Here is a 23,276-nt window from a genome sequence, read left to right as displayed (position 1 = left end):
CTAATTAACTTAGTTATTTATACGGTACCATATAAGAGGTTCCACAAACATCAAGTGTTTTGTAGTTGATTAAAAAACGAGGTGGAAGAAGAAACAATCTTGTTCTTCCAATAGAATATACACATTAAATACATAAATAAATAAATAATAACTAAATATTTTAGAATAATTTAGGGGCATGCATTAAACAAGACATAGTAGTTTATTTTTCTTTCTGTGTCGGCAAGAACAGCAAACTATCTTTTTAATTTGATGTGATATGAGAACAAACATGTCTTCCCCATTGGATTTGCCCTCAAAACTTAACTCCTGTTTATGTTTTCTTTAATTTATACAATCCTGGATCTCATGTAAACATATCTTTCTTTTTCATTTGATTTATTTACTTTAATTTCTATATATAGGGTTTAGGTTAAAATACCATAAAATATTTTATTAATTTATAAAATTTGAAATTTGTTAAAACATTAGAATGTACTTATTATAATAATAATAATAATAATAATATATGTATTTCTTTATCAACTTGAAATTTTTTAAACAAATAATTTTATGACATAAGATCAAAATTTTTATAGCTTAATAATTTTAGAATTTAATTTTTATTGATTAAAAGAAATTAATGTACGACAAACAAAAAAAAAGGTAAGATTCACGCAAATTAAATGATTTCATAATAATATAGCTAGAACATTGGAGTCCAACACTTCAAAAAAATCTTATGAAATTTTCAGATTCATAGTATAGCACCTCTATAAAAGGGATCAACCAGAATCTTTCGCACATAGTCTTTTTGGATTGGCTGATTCTTAATGACATCACCAATCATAGTCTAAAAGACTTCAAAAGAACCACCATTATAAAAACTAATTATTATTACAGAGAATCCAAACCTCATAAAAAAAATTGAGATGTTAACTCTTTGATATAAAATTATTTTTCGAATATTAGTCCAAGAGATTCGTAACATTACTTTTATAAAAAATTATATACATATAATCAATTTAAATTGGTCGAATAATCATCTAATGTTTAAATAAATGTCGAACATTTGAATTTTACTTTATTTATACAGAAATTTATTGGCTAATAATATACTCTTAAATAAAACTTAAATCTATAATAAATTAGTCATTCATACGTCAAGTTGAAATAATGCCTGTACAAACGAAAAATAACATATATATATATATATATATATATATATATATATATATATATATATATATATACAGGGACGGATCCACTCATGTGGGTGTGGGGGCAAGCGCCCCCACTATAATTTGGAATTTTATTGAGTAGTATATAATAATAATATTTGTTTGCCCCCACTAAATTATTAAATTTGACCCCACAATAATTTTTTATTTAACTTTCGATATTTGATAGCCAATTTGAGAACTTCATATTAGATGTCCATTATAATGATCAATTTTCAAATTTAAATAAGATTTGTGTTCTTTCTTAGAAATTGACTCGAAAGAATATTATCTATCCATTTGTGTTTCTTCTTTTAAAATTAGCTTTAGTTTTTCATAATAACTAAACTAATTGAATGAACTTTTTCAACTATGAATATCATCAAGAGCTAATTTGTATGAAAATTGAGTTTTAAATGATTGTTTAACGACATATACAAAAGAAAAGACATTTTAATTATATTTTCAAGGTTTCAAAATATGAAATATAAAAAATTAAATTTTAAATTATATGTTATTATTTAAATTACTATTTTAGTATTTTAATTTGTAATTAGATATTTTGAAACTTAATCATATTTTATAATAATAAAATATAATTATAATAATAATAATTATGCTACGTATACATAAAATAATCACTTGTACAGAATAAATCTTAAAATATAAATTTGAAATACAAAATACATATTAAAAATAAGTTAAATATTATATGTATTTATACACAAAATTATAATAGATAATTTGATAGCTAATTTTTTATGTAAACGTAATATTTTTATTATAAAAATTATTATAATGTTATATATATTTCGCCCCCACTATCAAAATTTTCTGGATCCGTCACTGTATATATATATATGTTAGTGACCATTAATTGATTAGATTGCTTAGTGCTTTTACATCGTTTGAGTGACATTTTATATTGTCTCACTAACACACGTAGATCTGATGAGAAAGAAATTAAATTTGTAAACAGGGTCCGGTGTAGGTGCTAATATATGTTTATATAAGACAAAATTAGCAATACCATCATGACAGAGTGTTTGAATTTGCCTAGAGATTTGATGTAGAATTAAAATATGCACGAGCTTATAGATAGATAGCTTTCTTATAAGGGATATAGTTTATGTATCCGTCCCCTACCATGTTTGCTACATTTCGGTCTTAGTGTCTTTCGTCGTTTTCTCGCTGCTTCCGATCCCATCATTCAATACTCTTCAACACAAGAATCATTCAATACTCTATCAATTCATTTTATTCTTGTAATTTTTTATTTATTTTAATAACAAGTATAGGGAGCTACCGTTAATTCAACTAACAAATTTAAAAATCAGTTAACATTTTAACTTGAAAAAATCCAAACAAAAAACAATAAAACCATGCAAATTTCGAGTAAAAATAACATTTAAAAATTAAAAGTGAAACCAAGTAATACTAATTTAAAATTTATAATTTAAAATTTAAAGTATAAAGAATATAGAATTTAAAATTTAGAACAAATAATTTTAAATTTTGGAGAGTCTGAAAGTGGCAGCGGATGGCAGTAGTGGCCAACGGCGGTGGTGGATGAATGGTTACTTATGAATTATATATGACATATGAATCTGCACTTATATTTGTTTTGTTTACGCATCTGATTTGAATATTAATGTCGTATTATGTTTAATTTAAAATTGTAGTGTCATTCAAAGATTAGAGTTTACGCACTCTTACCGTTATGAGTGCGTAGTCTAATAAATTCCACCACTCGTGAAAAATGCATGGCGTCGTACACTCGTACATGAATATTCGAAAGTTGAGTAGTTTTTAAAAATGTTATTTGTACACTAAAATTAGTTATCAATATATTGGTATATTTTATACTGATGATTAATTTTAACGTACACGTAATATAATGAAAATTTTTTAAATAAGTTTTAAAGAAATTAATAATATGTGTGGTATTTCTAATATGTCCATTCATTCCTTCGTTAATTTAAGGTCAATTCTATTATGGTTATATTATTTGTTTGTGGTGACTATAATGTCTAAAATGTTATATTAATCATGAGTTAATAATAAATTTAATTAAATTAAATTTGATGATAGTAACGTTTTAAAGTTTACTATATTATTTTTTATTATTTGATTATGAGTGGGGTTATTTTTTGTTGGTGTAGTGTTAAAAGACGTTGTTTAAATATGATTTTAGTAAAAAAAAAGATTAAAATGGAAGAAACGACTCAGAAAAAGTGAATTTATAGTATAAACAAATATAAATTTTAAAATTGAAAACGAACAACTGAGTACATTAGAGTACCTATTATTATTCATTAGTTATAGCTATTAGAATAAATTAATTATAGTTATGAGACTATTAGTATTCTTAGTTTTGATCTCTAACTAAAACAAACTTTTCTATCATTCTAAAGTTACAAAAATAAATACTATCAAAAAATAATCAACTATAATTAGTTATAGCTTATTTTTGTGAACCATCAGATATCAGTTTAATATCATCTCTAACAGAAAATAAGAACAAAAAATTATATCACAATGAAAAAATTTTATACGTTATTGGTGAGATTAAGAGAGAGAATAATTTATAATTTAAGATTAAAATTTTATGATTTAAAATTTAAATTTTAAAATAAATAAAATAATTAAAAAATTGGTTGAAAATTTAGTTACGTTGCATTGTTCTTCATGTATCAATTTGATTGATCATGACAACCACAAAGTGACACATTATAAAATGTCACACTTATTGGCATGAATATTATCTTTGCCTAGTTAAGTGGATTGGTATGTGCATATATCCAACTAAGACTCTTAATCTAATATTAATTAAGGTTGAATTGTTAGAGTTTTGCTTTATCTCTAATATAATTAAAAAATCTAAATTGACAAGAAGAATTACAAAAGAAATATATAAATAACCTTTTTTATGATTTTTTTTAATTTATATAAAATTTTATAGTTTTTCTTTTTTATCTGCTTAAGTTAGATTTTTTTTTAGATTCACAAAAATCAAACTCTAAAATTATTTATTTCAAAATTTAAAATAAAAAGTATATAAATAATTATATTTTTAATAGTTTTATCTGATCGCTCAATTTTATAAAACTAGCGATATCTTCCCTTAATTAATTAACAATAGTTTGAAGCCAATACACATAGTCAACGTGTGTCATGATCAAACTCTGAGAAAAGAATAATAATGGCACCTATAATTTTATATGAATGTGTCCAACAATTCCCTCAACTAAAACATACTTTTGTTTTGGAGTTTTGTGATTAGCATATTGTTTCCTTTTAATCATGATTGACAATTAACTATGTCTTAATTGCATATACACTAAAAAAGTACAGTAGGTACCACTGCCTTTTCTCACCCATGATGTGATTGTAAGATACAAAATACATTGAACTTTTAGTTTTTTTTAATATTTTTCATTCTAATAGGTCAAAGACTAATTTAATCCTTACTTAAGCAAACTAATTAATTAACTATTACACTAACCTAACTTAGTTAAATACATTAAACTTTAGTTTTGAATTATTTTACCTTAATTCTAAAAATCTAAAACGTTGCTATAGATTAAAGAGTGTTAAGTGAATTAGTCTAAAAATATATTTTAGCACTCCTAAATAGAAGCGTAATCTTTCATCACTAGCTATGACATATACCAACATCTATCATTTTTTTAACCTTTGTGAAAAAATGTTAAATAAACTTGTAATATGTGAAGATATATAACAAGTGAAAAAAATAATGTCAAGTATAATGAATACGCAACATTTGTAAATCCATGTCTAATTTTTTTTTCTAAAATTGTAAATAAAAAAAATCATAATTCATATCAATCCAATATATAATCGAATGGATCACATATATTTATAAAGAATAAGCCATTAAATCTAAAAAATATATTATAAAAATATAAAATATATATTAAAAATAAATTAAATAACATAAATATTTATACATAAACATATATTCACTGATTTGGTAATTAATTTTGTATATACAAATAATATTTTTGTAAAATAAAAATTATGCGTATAATATTTATTTGGAATTTTATTAAAAAAATCTATAAAACAATGTTAGATGCATATAAAACTTTATAAATATAATTTATATATAGCATATAATCTCAGATTAAATAGTTGGTTTTAATTTATATATATATATATATATATGTATATATAGCATCATTTATTTATTTTATTGGTACATAAGTCTTTTTTCTTAACAATTACAAATGTTAGTGGTGATCACAAATGTTGTCGGAAAAAAATGATATTTAATTTGTAGCAGTTTAGGTTGTGATGGGATCAAATGAAACAAACAATTTCAATGAATAATAATTGTGGTATCTTTATTCCATGGGGTCGGTGTATGATGAAGGGGCGTCCCCTACATGCTCTTCTATATTTGCTCCTACGTGCAAACTCCTTTATTTGTCCTTAACTTCTCTTGGTCTCATGAGGACTAATTCATCGTAAATTAGAGTTTTATTTAAAATTTAGTGATTATTAATAAATTATTATATGTATAAAATAAAATTAAATTAATAAATTAATTATTTTACTAATGTAATTTGATTGTCGTTAATTTCTTTGAACATCCTCGTTCCTAGATTTGTCATTTTGTGTCTTTATAACACCGATTAATACGTGAGAAATAATACACATTTTCATATATTTTCTTTCTAAAGTGAGATCCATCTAAAAGCAGATCCATTTGAAAGAATAAAGTGAAACATGACATTGGATTTTTTTTTCTGTTTCGGATCATATCGAATATTTTGATAATGCATTTTGTTTTATATACTGCTCTGTATATATATCTTAATGGGGTAAGAAAATATTACTGATATATACTCCATTGTTAGAAATTTAATATATTTTAACAATTATTCTATTTTATTAACGAATATATCATATTTTTATAACGCAACTTGCAAATTAAAGGAGTGAGATATTCTTTTGGTGATATTTAATTAAGTGTTTCAAGTTTTAATTTTGAGATCAGATTTGATAACACTAACAGCAGAATCAGAATTTTAATATTAGAAAATCAAGTTTTTATAATTATTCTTAATTTTAAAAAAATTTACCATATTTTTAACCTAAGATTTTTGGTGTGATTTAATTATTTTGTTAATTTTTATAATTTTATTAAATTATTAATTAGGTTTTTATAATTTAGAAATTTAAAAATAAATTTTTATATTAGATAAAAATATTATGTCCTCTCAAGCTATTTTTTGTTAAAATATACAAAATATGTTTGGAAACAATTGTTTCTGTGTTTTATGTAAGGCGTATTATGAAATATTTATCTAATTACAAATTTTTAAACTTTTAAAATTTAATTAAAAATTTAATAAAATGATAAGAACTAATAAAATAGTTAAATATTATTATAATTAATTTATTAGTATCTATAAAATTAGGATTTTTTATTTATATAAATTAAATAATTCTATTAATTATCGATTTACATAATTTTTAGCGTTTTTACCAAAATACATACCTGTAAACAAAATAATTTTGAACGTATTTTTATTTACACTGTAAATAAAATATGAAAAAAATTTTAAATATGTATTACGTGAAAAATATAAATAAGATATAAATTAATTAAAATAGATCTAAACCGTAATAAACATATATCAAATTTTATTTTTTAAATCGGTCAAAATTATATTTTTGAAACCGTTTTATTATTTTAAAAATGATATTTTTATATCTATAAAAATTAAATTTTTCATAATTACAGGTACTCTGTATTTCGTTTATATATTTTGTTTACAGTATAAATAAAATATATAGAGTATATCAATTTTTACTGTAATACGTATTTAAATTTTTTTTTATATTTTGTTTAGATGGTAAACGAAATAAGGTACAATGCATTTTAGTAAAAACGCTAAAAATTATGTCTAATAAACATAAAAAAAATCTAAAAGTAAATAGCAATTATATATATATATATATGTGTGTGTGTGTGAGAGAGAGAGAGAGAAGATGTTCATATTTTTTGGAGGAGACCATATAGTACAGGCTGATCCCTTGATTCCATCACTAAATAACACTATATATATGTGCTATCTATCTATGATGTTACAGAATTCTTAATCTCTCACCCTGAACAAAAAAGAAAACACTATATGTGCTACCATCAATTTGATAACACTATATATACTGAAAATTTTATGGCGGATATAATTATAATAGTTATAATGGCTAGGATCGTACTTTTTATTATTTGACAATATTTTTTAAATCGATCACAGTTTTTATTTTTTTATATTTTTTAAATTAATTAAAAAAATTTGTCAAATTATAAAAAATATATAAATTCAATTTTAGCTGTTATATTTTTTAAGTATTAATAAAACTTTATAACTATTATAATCACTATAATTATAATCATCAAAAAATCATTTACCTTTAAATTCAAGTAAATAGAAAGAGATATATAAATAATTAAGTGTGACAATGAAAAAATGGTCTTTAACATGTTTTTTTCATTTTTCTTTGTCATTCAGTTGCCCATTGTCATCAATAGACTCTCTACTGTGGTTTAGACATGATTTGCTTATGGCTTTGTGCTATTCAACCTTATTGGTAGACCTCCTAACAGTACATAGCACTATTTTTTTGCTGAACTTTTAGATTAGTACATGTTCTTGAGGTGAAAAAGTAAAAACTTTTAACCTAATAAGTGGAAAAATAATTACAACCATCTATGACATCACAAATTATATATTCTCATAATTATATTATACATGAATCAACCATCTAATGAATAATGGAATATATTACATGTTATATATTTCTGCATATGTTGAGTTCTTGATCTTACTACCATATTTTTTAATACTATTTTATTCATTTATTATTTCTCTCATTGACACATCTTTCTTATTTTTTTCACAATTTAAATGGTTTACAAGATAGAAATGATTTTATGATGGGAATAGTCTTTTAAGTCTTAATAACTTGATTTGAAGAATAAGATCTAAAGGGTCACTATTTTTCTTTTGGTTGAAAAGGGAAACAACTTTTTATCACATGCCAAAATGGTTTTGCAAAGAGAGGTGATGGATGCAATTATATGATTTTTTATTTTTAATTTTAATTTTTTTTAAATTTAACAAAATTGGCCTGGCTAAGCCAAGATCAATACATGGTAATGCCAATAGTTTTTAAGAAATTCGTGTTATATTAAATAAAAATAGACCATATTTAAACCCTCTAAAGGAATAAATTGATTCATACTGTCTGTACTACTACTAAATTGTATAAGCAAGTAGTTTGATTTTAGATCTATCAATAACAATAATATATATTTGATGGAATTATATAAATTAAGTTTTAAATGAAGTTTCAATTTTTTGTATTTTCTGATTAAAAATAGCAAAACTGTATTTCATGATAGTCACCTTAAATCAAACTATACTAAAATTTAATTTGGTAAAGTTTTCACTTTTCAAAAGTTATAGCATCTATATTTAATAAATTAATTTAAAAATAAATGATAATAAGCACAAACAACAACAAGCGTTTGATAAAATAGCTTTTTTTTTACAGTATTCTCCAACCGACATACCAATAACTAATCCGTCGCGGTACTAAACTTTATTTAAGGGTTTGTTGTTGGCTAATGAGTTATTGCATAAAAATACTATAATAGACATTAATATAAGAATTAAATTTGAATATTAATTAATGAATCAAGTTATATTTAACTTTTTAATTTTAATAAGTATAAACTAATTTTAAAAATTTTTCTTTTAAGTGCCTTTAAAATTACTCTTAATTTTTAAAAGCAATAAATATATATAAACACATAAATTTTTTGATTTACTAAATATAAAATAAAATATTTATATTTTTAAAATACATACATAAGTACTTTTTCAAAAAAATTTACTAAGTTAAGTCTAAGAATTCAAAATTTTAAAGCAGTATTGTAGTTTAAACCTAACCCCTCCCCCTTTTTCCCTCTCCAACCAACAAGTTTATAAATAGTCTGGTTAAAATTTAATTATTATATATACGCGCAATTTAATTTCTAAATTAATATAGTCTATGTCAATTCAATATTTAAACTGAAATTAAAATTATGAATTTTTTTTATTCTTTAATTACTTTATTGTTAATTTTAATAATTAAACTGTACCAAAACTAAAAGTTGCGGTTACCAATAGTATATTTCATTAATTTTTGCATGAAAATACTTTAAATTTACACAATAGTAAACTTTTCTTTCACACGTAAAACAAATGCTAAACACAAAATCCATCTTAACATTCTATTTTTTGTTAGAACCTATGATATACTGACATCGACACTAACACGAATATGAGATACGATACGATACGAGATACGTCGATACGTAAATTTTAAAATTTTATATAACAAAAATATGTACACATATAAAATATAAAATATTTTTTAAATAAATCATAATGATGTTTTTATATTTTCTTGATATTAATAAATAAATAATCTTTTTAATTATTTTTAAAATATTTTTTATTTTAATAAATAATAATATATACTATTTCTAAATTTATTTTAAGAATACATGTTAAGAATAAGATTGGACACGCTGACACGTGATGGTATTTAGGTATATCAAAACGTGTCCGAAAAGAATTTTTTATTTTTTATTAAGACACGATTGGATACAGCAGACACGCGTATTAGATAAATATCGTTAAGTGTCATGTCTAAAATATATCTAACACGCGAATACGACAACTCAGCAAAGTATTTGTGTTTCATATATTAGAACACACATTAATTGACTCCTTTGGATATTAAGATAATATATTTTCTGTATTTTTCATAACTTTAATTTCTATAAATGATTACGCTAAACACTTAAAAAAACATATATAAGATACGTTAATTTAGAAGGAAGGTCACTAGCACTTAGACCAAAAAAATGAATTAACTTTACTAAACTTGATGAAAATCATGAGTATGTTTTGTTTATAAAGCAACAAAAATGGCATTTAAGCATTTATATTAGTAATCATTATGCATGTACATTGAAAATCAATTATCAAATTAATTATTAGTACAAAATATATATTATATATCTAATATTCAACTTATTATATTTATACATAAATATATTAGAACTGATTTGATATTTGTTTTTTAATTTATATAAGGTATATTTTATTTAACAGTACAATTTTCTAACACAAATATACAAAACAAATAATAAATAATAGCAAAGTATATATTGTGATGGTCGGAATTGTTTATATAACTTAAACATAAAAATAAGTTTACCCTTTACAAAAAGAATAATAATAATATTATATATTTAAGTATTTTTGTTAATAAGTTCAATTAAATTAGTCTAATATAATAAAAATAAATTATAATTAGTATTATTTTAAATTTTATTATTTAACTTAGTTGAATTTTATTCGTAAAAGACTTAGACGTATAAAATTATTCTTACAAAAAAAATTTCATCCTTTGCTATATATACGTGCATAAAGAGAGAGAGAGAGAGAGAAATCTTGCAACTAACATTGAATAAGAGTTAAGTTAAACTATGATGAGTGCATCAGAAAACCCTAGACTTCAACATCATAACCCTTATTCAGTGGGAAAAGGTTACTCTCCCTCTCCCTCATCCACAACACCCAAGCTCTTCGGTTTCCCTTTAACCACAACTTCATCAAGCTGCGAATCCATGGCTAGTAAGAGGTTCAAATGTGACTTTTGTTACCGCGAATTTGCAAATTCACAGGCACTAGGTGGCCATCAAAACGCTCACAAGAAAGAGCGTCGAAGAGCCACCTTAGCGCGCTTTCACCAACATTCGATGCCCTTTGTCTTTTTTCCTTCATCATCAGGATCAGTAGTTTCTCCGCATGGAAGGGCCCCACATCCAGTAATCTCTAACGGAGAACCTGATCCTGATGATGATGAAAAAGATCTATTAATTCCCGTTGTTATGATGAAAACAAATGAAGGTGATGGTGCAAGACAAAAAGGACCCTTTTTTGTGGAACAAGTACACAAGAATAGTGGTGATGATGATGTTGATCTTAACTTGAGGCTATAGCTACTACCATTATTATTATTATTATTATTATTATTATTATTATTATTATTATTATTATTATTATTATTCCAATTCCAAGGTGAAGTTATGGAATATAGAGCTTCCAAACTTTAGACTTTGGAACAAAGAAAAACCATATATGTATATATGTATAATGTATGTATGTATGTGCTTATCCTTTTTATAGGAAGAAACGGATATGGATATATAATTATGATGATTATCCATCACTTAAGCTTAAATTGTCTGTGTTATATTCTGTCGATTATGAATCTTCTCTAAAATCTGTGTAACTATATATTTTGTTCTATGATAAATACTCAGTTCTTTTGGATACTACACCTTTGCTCTATGGGATACTATTTGTTAGCTACTTAGCTTACACATTATATTTTTAGTGGATTCAATATATTGTGCAAATTTATTAAAAACTTTGTGGATCCAAGCTTTGTCAAACCCAATAATCCTAGTCTACATTGGTTAACTCCACATTGATAATAAAACATTTGCTGTATCCATCTACAACAAGGTTGTGTCATGTGTATTTTCAGAATTTTTCTTATTTAAAATAAATTCAACAACTTGATTATTAGGAATTTGGGCTTCTTCGAATTTGTACTTGACACTTGACGGAGGCATATGAGGAGGAGGGTAAATTTGTCCGATGAATTTTAATTTTATGAGTATTTTTCTCATAAATTTTTTATGGGTATTTTTGGACACTCACCTGCCCTCTAGTCTGTAGAAACAACGGCTAACTGTGTGAGCTCAAAAGTGACAATTGGTTACAAGTATTAAAGGGATCAAAATTTTGGCAAGTAAAAAGTCTATTGAGTAAACTAAAGATTAAAATAAATGAATGAAACTAGCTTTGTAATAAAAAATGAGTAAATTATTATTTTTACACGTAAAAATTAAAATATTGATAAATGTAACTATAAATATAATTAACATGTAGGTATTTTTGTCACACTAAAAAAATCTTTTTATCATTTATAAATTTATAAATTATTAAAACAAACTAGTAAACTAATTATTAAATTAGTCCAAGTTGATTGATAAAAATAATAATTTATTTAATTTTATTTAAATCTTTCATGATCTGTATTGTCTGAGTCCAATCTTTTGTAATTAGAAAGGATATTTTTTATTTTAAATTATTTAAAAATAAAATAAAATATAATAAAAAAGCTAATCTCATTTTGAATTGGGCCCATTAATAAATGAAAATGGATAGATGTGAGCTCAAATTTCATTCATTTATGAATATAAAATGAATATATTTGTTAGTATTCTAAATTTTTATGTATGAAAAATTGAAAATGAATGTTTTCTCTTCTCCAATAACTATCTTTGCATTTTATTTTTCAGAAAAAAACAAAGGCAAATCTCAATCTTGGTTGGCCCAGTTCATAAATAAAAATGGATAGAATGGACACAACTCTTGTTTTTTAATTCAGCCGAAAGAGTCAAGCGTTGGCCCCATATTAATTTCTTTTGGAAATCCAATTAACCTTTTTCTCAAGTCCAACCACTGTTTCTTTCTTCTGACAAAAAAAAAAAAACCAACTGGTTTCTAAACTGATTTAATCATGACAAAAAAAAGAACTGATTTAATAATTCACAGCAAATAGACAATACAACCCCCCCCCCCCTTCTCCAAGGTAGCAAATAAAAAGAAAAAAACTGGATTAACTACCTCGGTATGGTTTAGTGATGTTTTTTTTTTTTTTGTTGTCTCTGTAGTTTAATGATATGTTTTTTTTTTAAGACTAAACTAACGACCAGAAAAGAAAAAACAAAGTTTAAGGGATTATCAATACATAGAGTAGTTTCGTTGAATATTACACTCAAATTTCTTCTAAGACAATGAAAGCTCCATTTGTTGAGAATTAGAACTTCATCGCTGTCTTTGTCATGATGTTCGCTACTGTATTTGTATTTCTCAAGATCAAATGGAGATCAACTCGCTATTTTCAAGTCATAATATCTTTGATTTTAAGCACCAGAAAATCTACAAAAACAAAATTATCTTCGAGATTATTAACAAGAGTAAAAGCCTTCACACAATCTGTTTCACAAATAACATCTCTCTGTCCCAAGTCCCAATCTAGAAGATATCCTCTCTAAATAGCAAACAACTCTCCTTACAGAATAATATTACTCTCAATTGTTCCTAAACAACCTCTTTGTCAACTCTCATTCCAGTCTCTGCTAACACAAGCAAAACCAACCCGATTACCATTACCCGAATAACTAGCATCACAATTGATCTTAAAGGTACCCATCGAAGGAAAAATCTAAGAGTCACTAATTGTAGAAGGGATAGACACTCATTGCAGATTAAACACATTCCTAAGCTCCTTTTCCAAGGCTAAAGCTATACGAGCCACTTTATACTGAGACCAAAGCTCGTGAAGATTAAAAATCTCATTATTCATTGATCACCAAATTCATCAAAGTTCCGAATAGAATATGAAAGGATGCCCTTTGCTATGGAGCAGTTCTTCAAATCCAGAGAGTGACAGAAAATTTCCAAATGCTGCCAAACTAGTTGGGCTTTCGGGAAATCCCGAATACAATGAGACACCGATTTCTGGCAAGACAAGCATCGAGGGCAACTATCCGAGGGCGACAAGCCTTTCTTGAAATGAAAGACAGCAGCCGGAAGAGTCTCCATAAGACAAAGCCAAGCCAAAAATTTAATTTTTTTTAACAAACTGACGCTAAAGACAAACATAATTCTCCCACTTTTTCCAACCAAACAACTTCTTACAGAGCCGCAAGTAACCATTATGTAAGTCATAAACCTTTCACGCCGCCTGGACCAAAACCAACCCTTCACTGAACCTGCTTGGACATCTGGGCTGTAAGGGAGAATGTTGTCTTACAAAACCTGGTTAAGATGAGAATAGAGAATCTCAAGGTGCCACTCTCCAGCCGAGCAAAGATCCGAAATTTAGAAATTCGAATAAAAAATGTGTACATTGCAAAGCAGCCCCTCTTTTCTCCATTTAGAAAAGTAAAAGTTCTGGTTCAAATCCTTGATGCTCCAAGCAAAACTTTCTTCAAGATATCCCAAGTTCTACAAAGACTCCTCCAAACATAAGATTCCTTGTCCCGAGACCGACTAAAACCGTCATCCAGAGAGGAGCGGTATTTATCTGCCGTCAATTGAACCCAAAACTTGTGAGGATAATGAAAGAATTGCCAAACAAGCTTTCCATGAAGAGCAACATTCGCACAAAATAAATCTCTAATCTCTAAACCTCCAAACTTCTTTGGAGTGACCAACACTTTTCAACTAACAAGATTCAAACCTCTATCATTAGCTTGACCTTTCAATAGAAAATTCCTCATCATAGATTCTAACATAGTTGTTATCCCTTTAGGAAAGAGAGAAACTTGCATACGGTAAGTAGGAATTGCCACCACTACTGAATTGATCAAACAAAGCCTTTCTGTCCTATTAAGTAATCTCTTTTTCCAATCGGCCAGCCTCCCCCGAACCTTATCTAGAACCTAATTGAAAGATGCTCGGGCCACCCTAGAGTGACTAAGAGTAATCCCGAGATATTTGCCCAAGTTATGCACAAATATGATAGAGGACACCCTAGTGAAGATCTTTTTCCTTTGGACGGAAACATTCTGGGAGTACAGTATTTTAGACTTTCCCACATTAATCTTCATCCCATAAGCTTTGCAGTAAATCTCCAATGCATCACATTTTGAACTTGCCGTTTCTCCGCTTTATAAAAAAGAAGTAAATCATGTGCGAATATTAACTGGGATATTCTTGGGCCCCTCTAGAAATAGCAACCGGCTTCCACAATTCCATATCGACTTGGTGAGTAATCAAGCAGGACAATCTCTCCATACACAACACAAAAAGATATGACGACATAGGATCTCCTTGCCTAAGTCCCCGATTAGGAATAAAGCTATTCAATGAAAGCCATGGTGCCTTTCTTAGACTTAATCTTCTTCATGAAGTGGAGAACCTCTTGTGAAATAATGATGTTATCAGGTGCTCCCCTTCTTGGAATAAACCCTCCTTGAAGGGAATTAACAATATCCTTGAGATGAGAACGGAGTCTATTTATCAGAACCTTCATAATAACCTTATAAACTACATTACAGCTATTAATTCGTCTAAAATCTTTCATTGATACCGGTGATTACACCTTTGGAATAAGGACTAGCACAGTCTCTATCATCCTCGGATCAATAGCACTCCCAGAGAAAGCTTCTCTAACCATATTTCAAACATCAGAACCAATAATCTAACAATATTCCTTGAAGAAGAAAGCTTGAAATCCATCCGATTCTAGAGCCCTAAAAGAATTCATGCTAAAAATAGTTGTCTTAACTTCCTTAATAGTAGTTGGTGCTGTAAGGCTACAAGAAGTTTCCTCATTCAAAGAAGGAAGTGGCACTTTACCAAAGCATCCCAAATCAGCATCTTCTGACAGGTAGAATAAACTTTTGTAAAAAGACTCAGCTTTCTGACTAAGAACCTCTGGGTCCGTCTTCTATGCACCATCCTTGAGAAAAAGGCCATGGATTTTATTATCCTTCCACCACACAAGAGTATGAACATGAAAGAAGTTGTTGTTTCTATCCCTGAATTTCACCCACTGCTCTCTAGATTTTTGATACCATAGAAGTTTTTTTTGCACAAGAGTGTTATTATAATCCTCAATCAACTATTGCTCTTTTTGGCCCATGGAGTAGTCTTTCATCACTTCCAGATGCTTTTGAAAATAATTAATCTGACACTCCAATTCGCATTTCCAAACGAAGATGTTACCGAACACTATAGAATTAAATTCTAGAGAGTTCTTCTATATTTCTGAAAGCTTACCTTACTTGGACCCCTCTATTGTCAAACCACCATCAATGTTTCATAATATCTCTATATACAGGGTGAGTAGCCCAAGCCGCCATAAAACAAAAAGGTCTATTCTATTTTGGCTAAGGATGACCTTTATAGCGCACTAAGATAGGACATTGATTAGACTGTAGTCTATATAAAATTTCTGCATAATTCTCTGAAAAAAGAGATAACCATCCACTATTGATACAAACCTGGTCAAACTTTTTTGCCACCTGAATATAGTTTTTCATCCTCCTGTACCAAGAGAAACGTCTCCCGATAGTCTTCAGGTCAAACAGAGCACTATCCCCTAAAGAATTAGCAAATAGATTTGCGCGTTGACTCAAAAAATGACAACCCTTAACTTCATGAGAGAAAAAAAACTATTAAAATCATCGAGGACAATCCAGGGCCCCTGAAAAGTCGATGATTGAGTTACAAGATAATCCCAAAGAAGAGCTCTTATATTATATTGAGGACTACCATAAATATCACTACATCTCCAAACCGCATTTTCAAACCGAACCTCGACTGTAACACATTGATTAAAAGCATTAACCCATTTGCAAGAAGCACTTCGCATTGTACAAAAGAACCAGATACCACCCTTATGCTAGTTGCCTCCACTATACCAACAAAATAGTACCAAATCCTTTTCTAGAACAGTTTCAAGTATTGAAAGGGAGAATGAGTTTCAACTACAATAAAAAAATAAGTCTAAATTTTCTAACAAGTTCTTTGCGATTCACCCGACCTAACTTATTAGAAGCACCCCTAATATTCCAAACTATGATATTTTAACTATCCATTAAAAATAACGACATGATAATATAAGAACATGTGATTCTAAATTGCATCACCAACCACAATAAAACGCTTGCCATGTAGTTCAGATAGGTTCGGTCCTCCATGCATGGCTTCTGTCATTTTCCCAGTTGAAACGCCCTCCTCTCTGACAATATTCACAGAGACTTTCAACGTCGTAACTCCTATCCCCGATGGTATATCGACTACGAGTTCCTTCACAGAAGCATCTCCCACCGTACCTCTACTCCTCTCAACCGGCAAGTTTTGCAAGGAGGATGATCGCAGTCATTTCCTGATGGAAGAACTGCGTGTCCAGGGACGGACCCATACTCAATAAAGAGGGGGAATTTGCCCCCTGCCACCGGACAAAGTTTTTTTAAAGAAACTAATACTTATATATATATACCACTTGTTATATTATATTTGTCCCAAAATAAAATATAAATATTTTTTTTGTGTTTTATGTTAAAAAAATATTTTATTAAACTTAACACATAATAATAATCATATTGTTAAATTTGATTTAGTATAAAAATAAACAAATAAACTAAAAAAAAGTGATAATTAACTTTATTATATTAGTTAATTAATTGATAATTAAATTAAAACTTAATTTTTTAATTAAATACAACTTGAATTATTAATGATTTTTTAAAAATTATTTAAGATAAAAAATATTATCTATATATTAATATATTATAATTATTTTGGTTAAAAATTTTATTTATACCATAAAAACTATAATAAGTAGATTTGACAATTAAATATGAGATAATAAAAACTAAAATAATTGTTTAAGAAGATATATAGAAAAATAATATTTAGTTTTGCTAAAAATAAAAAAAGTCATTATAAATTATTTTTTTCATTATTTTGAATATTATACTATAAGTGTGAAATTATATTTTTATTATTTTAAATACTATAATAAGCGATTGTGTGTATATTTTTAGTTCTTATCAATATGTATAAATAGTTTTAATTTAAAATTTTAAATATATCTAAACCAATTTAGATTGGTCAAGTGATCAGCTTAGTCGTTCGCTTAAATAAGTATTGAGGTTCGAATTCTGTCTCGTATGTGTAGCAACTCATTGCCGCCCAATTGCAGACTATTAAATGAAATTCAAATTCACGACGGATTAGTCCTTAACTTGTTGAGTATTGTGGAAAACCAAAAAATATCTATACTTAAATTTTATTATATTTTTTTCCCATTGCTAAATTTTTTTGGGTCTGTCACTATGCGTGTCGCTGGTGTTTGTAGAGAAGATGACGTCACACCATCATGGATTCCTCGTTGCTCGACCCTGATTCTTGATGCCCTGGGTCCGCATGTTTGAGAGGTTTGCAGTTTGGGCTTTGATTGCCTACCCGAGCTGGTGTTGTGCTGCACCTTTCCTTGGGTCTTTGGTGAAGGCTTATGGCCCAATTTGAATTTCCCTTTTCTTAGCACTTGATGCCAACCCGCATCCTCTTCTTTACATGCCTCACTTTTATTAACGCTGGTCCCATGCAAAGGAACAGCCGTAGTATCCTCATGCAATTTTGCTCCTTTATTTTTGCTTATAACCCCGCCCGTCTCACCAGTTTCCATTTCTCTCTGAATTTGAATTTTTGGATCATTAATTGGTGCCGAACATGCACCGTTCGGAGGCTCACCTTCACCAGAATCATCCCTCTTCCCTTTTAAGGAATCTCTTTCCAAGTATTGTGATTTATCATGGTCATATTGAGTACAAGAATCACAAATCAATGTTAGGCTTTCATACTTCACTTTATGAGTGACACCCTCCACAATGGTATTTTTTTTTATCATGGACAACTTCAGATTTATCTGAACACAGATGTGGACATATCTCTCTCTCTCTGCTATTTTGGTGGCCAAGCTCACTTTGACCGGGACTCTAATTGCAAATGCAATACCATTATTATCTGCTCCTGATAGCACCAGATTGGAAGCTCCAATACCCTAATCCATACTAACTTTGATCTAAAAAGATTGTTCACAAGGGAGAAAATCTACATACTATTTTTTTACTGCAACATAATGTCCTTCAATCAACTAAGGGCCACCAAGTATGACCTTCTCACGATCTTTAGTGGCATTGAATTTTACCAGGAATTACCTGAACCCCACATCTAGCATATCGAAACCACCTTTGATGCGCCAGACTATCTGTAACTTATGAGAAAGAGATGTGTAACTATACTTCTTGCCCAATACCTTGATCACTAAAGCTTCTTAGTAAGGTTCATCCAAATAGATCTTCACCTCTTTCGTAAAACTGACACACGGTGGCTAGGAATTACCCTGCTTTCTTGTCGCCTTTGTAATCCCATATCCCAATAACGATCCCACGAGTATAAAAGCCTTATTAGTATTTTCTGTAACAATGACTTTATCTCTAAAAGAGACCTTTCGAGCCGCCTGAAAATCCTTTCGAAAAAAATCCTCCTTGACACCGGATGCACACCCACCTTCACTCTCTCCTTATCTCTTCTGATGGCATGATCGTCGATATCCCTGTGTTTCACCCTTAACCCCTTGCTCCCGCCCTCACCTATACTCATGACTGTATTAATTGTTATGTGTGTGGTTTAGTGATATGTTCACTAGTATGGGGGTTCGTAATTTTTCCATTAGTATATCATAGTTATTACTCTTATGGAAGAAAAAAGCTCCATCAATGAAAACAGATTTGTAAAAGGATGCCATGACAAAGCATCATATAGTTTTATTTAATTACTTTCAGTAAAATATTTTTCTTAAAATAAAATCCTCAATAAATATAATAAATTTATCCAAAAATTTGGGATGTTACAAGTTGGTGTGGGTTGGGGTTGATGGTAAAGTGAGTAGGGAGGAGAAAGATCGCGCGCGCTGATGTTGTTTTGTTTTGAAGAGAGTTCCTTGTTTATGTTAGGGTTTAATTTAAAGGGAGATTTTTCAATAAATATATAATATTTATTCTAAATTTATTTTAATTTTATTTTTTCTATAATAATACTTGTTATATATTTATAACAAAAATATATAATATTTATTATAAATTTATTTTAATTTTATTTTTTCTAAAAATAATATTTGTTATATATTTATAATAATAGTTTTTGAGTATTTTATAAATTTAGTATTTATAGAAATTTTTTTAAAATTTTTATGATTATTTATAATTATTTTAATATGTATCTTTTAATTTGTATAATTATTTAAATAAAATTAGAAAATTATTGTTTGATAAACAATTGTTGTAATAGTTATAAAATCGTTCTTTAAAATAGTCAAAGAGAATAATTTTATTTTGTTGCTATAATGTAATGAAAGATTGAACATCAACAGTAACACTGTAAAAGACCATCTAATAGAACAATTTTAAAGTATAGCATTTTAGCAATGATTTTTATGTGTTTCTTTGGTACAATTATTTAAACAATAATAAAAAAACCGTTGTTTAAAAACAAATCATGGTAACGGTTATAAACTGTTCCTTAAAATAGTTAAAGAGAACGGTTTTAATTTGTTGCTATAAAATAATGAAATTGAATTCAACAGTAATACTATATAAAACCGTTATCTAAAACTATCTAAGAGAACGGTTTTAATTTGTATTATTATATTTTTTGGACGATCATACAAATCGTGAAAGAGAAGTATAATAATTAATAATATATTTTCAAATGAAAATTATATTAAAATATATTACATTCTTTTCTCTATGCTTACATATAGATGTAAAAAACACCTGAATCGGTCTTATATAAATGTAAAAAATACCTACAGGTCGACATGCCATCATCCCCAATTTGTTATTTGTAGTATGGCTAGTAAGTTCTACTAAAATATCAACTTGATCTTCTCTAATCATTTCGGCAACCTTCTTTTCATCGGTCTGATATATATCTTTTCAGATCCCACCATTCTTTAAGACTTTCTCTCTAAACCAAATGATTTTAGCATCATCCTGCAACAACACAACAAAATCAATTGTTTGCCAAAAATGAAAAAATTACGACAGTAGAAAACTATGCACCTGAAGTTATAAAAAATGATGAAATGTAAGTCCAGACAACAACTATGCAAAAATGCATGTCAGGACAGATGAAACCAATGAATTTTTCATAGAATCATTTATAAATGATACTTTGGCATACCTCTCCAAAACTTATACATATGAACTTTTTGCATCAGGTTGTTGATTCAGCTTTATAAGCTATATTTCAACCATCACAAATTATAAAATGTGAATAACTTAATATCCAATATTTATGAAGAAAGAAGTAAAACTAACAGCACAAATATAAAACTATTCACTTCAAAATCCTTGAAAGAGGCATGACACCAAATTTGTTACTTTAATTGATCTTTGGTCTAATTGAACATAATTTTGTAGAAGAGCTTGTAGTTACCTGAGTTACAGTAGAGACCCTCAAATTCATAGTTGATACATCCAATGTTTGCTGATCTAGAAGATGGGTTAATTTGTATGCGACAGTTCCCAGATGATCAACAGCATTCACAAGAGCTCTTACAGTTACAGCATAATCTTTCAAGTTGTCAGCATAATCTTTCAAGTTGTCAGGTGCCCTAATGCATGAATAATGCACAAATGATGAAAGTTCCCTTCAACATTTGAACACAAAGGAGAATGGACACAACATGTTGTTGCTACTCATTTACATGAGCTGGAAATACTTAAAAAGTTCATGTATATACATTTGTCAATGTTTTCATTTCATTAAATTTACATAATGCAAATTACTCATGTTATTTAATGGTTTTACTCTCTCCAAAGGTCAAAGCTTATTGCTGGCATTTCATCCCTAACATACAGTACTAGCATTTATCAAAATGACCTAGGAGAATAGAATTAAAAAGTTCGTTCATATATTATTCACATCTCCTGTAAAAACCAGTTAGAAAAAACTCAACCACTAACTTTTTTGTCCGAAAAAGCTTCAATCATTTACATAGTAAAGCAGTTGAAAAAATGAGATTAAGACTGCCTTCAGATTAGGTTAAAATAGGAAAAAAGAACTCATCAACAAAACAAATATCCTTATATTTGTTTCTGTTCACTATTGTGATAAGATTTTTCACAGTATTTTGCAGCAGAATAAAGTTGAGGCCTCATGTTCTTAAGCTCCTGAAATGAACATAAAATATATAAGAAGATCAAATGACTATCAATACAATTTGCATGCTTTAAACTTTTAAAGTTTAAATCATAGCCAAAAGAGAAATAACTAAGCCAGAAAAGTGAGGAAAAACAGAAAAATTAAAAACCAAATCTGAAAGGAATTTGGCCTTCACTTTGCCTATATGAAAAAATAGGAAAATTAGAGAGCATATGCCTCCCACCCAAGGTAACCAAATGAGAAAAGAAACTAAGCCAAATAATGGTGATATCATGGCTACCAGATGAACTTATTGCATAGGATTCTAAAATTAAACACAATTTAAAACAAGTATCTATTTTATTACCACACTTGCGAATCTCCGTAACTTGGACTTATATACACAAATGCATTATCAAGATATGATATGGTAGATGCAATAGAAGTCTCCCCTAAGAGGCTCGATTTTCAATCCTGTAATCCTACAACACAAATATACACATAAATATAAAGTTAGCATTTCAGAACTTTCATCAAACAGCTTATACTACAAAAAAATCGAGGTTTAAAAAACGGATTAATTCACCAAAATAAATATACACATAAACATCACGTGAATCATTTCATGAATTGTTAAATCGCAGCTAGATTTCAACAATTTTTGAGAGAATATGGATTAAAAGAGAGGAATGAACTCAGAAGACGACAGTGCTGCGAGCTGAGAGGACGATGACGCAAATGGAGAGGTGCATGCGGTTCTTCCGGTAGTATGTTAGCGTTAGTGAGGGAGAGAAGTGTGAGGTCCTATTTGAGATGGTGTGATCTCTAGAGATGAAGATCGGAAGAAGAAGTAGCTCGCCTTTCGCCAGAGATGAAAGAGAAGAACTGAAGAAATCGAAAGCAGAAAAGTGATCGAGTAAGAAATTGAAAGTTTCAAAAAACCTAAGATATGTCAGCGAAAGGGTTCACATTTACCAGAAAGCGGCGACGGCGAGCGAAGAAGGGCGAGTGACGAGCGGCGACAACGAGCGAAGAGCAGTGAGCAACAAACGACAAACAAGTAGCAACGACAAGCGACGAGATTGAAGATGAGAGGGAGGGAGTGCGTGGTTGTGGCGCCAAGACATCAGAAGACGAATGCGACAGTGCCGAGGTTGTAGAAAACGACGGCGACGAGACC

The 23,276-nt window shown here is 28.3% G+C and overlaps 1 protein-coding gene across 1 annotated transcript; it reads left to right on the top strand.

Moving 5' to 3' along the window:
• The first annotated feature begins 10,920 nt into the window (after positions 1–10,920).
• Positions 10,921–11,295, top strand: LOC112794680 (zinc finger protein 6-like). Its single transcript, XM_025836664.1, has one exon. It carries the CDS (start codon positions 10,921–10,923, stop codon positions 11,293–11,295), a length of 375 nt encoding a protein of 124 aa, XP_025692449.1.
• Positions 11,296–23,276: the final 11,981 nt, after the last annotated feature.

This window comes from Arachis hypogaea, chromosome 4 (genome assembly GCF_003086295.3).
Source record: "Arachis hypogaea cultivar Tifrunner chromosome 4, arahy.Tifrunner.gnm2.J5K5, whole genome shotgun sequence".
Taxonomy (NCBI): Eukaryota; Viridiplantae; Streptophyta; class Magnoliopsida; order Fabales; family Fabaceae; genus Arachis; species Arachis hypogaea.
This window is presented reverse-complemented; position numbering and strand designations above follow the sequence as displayed.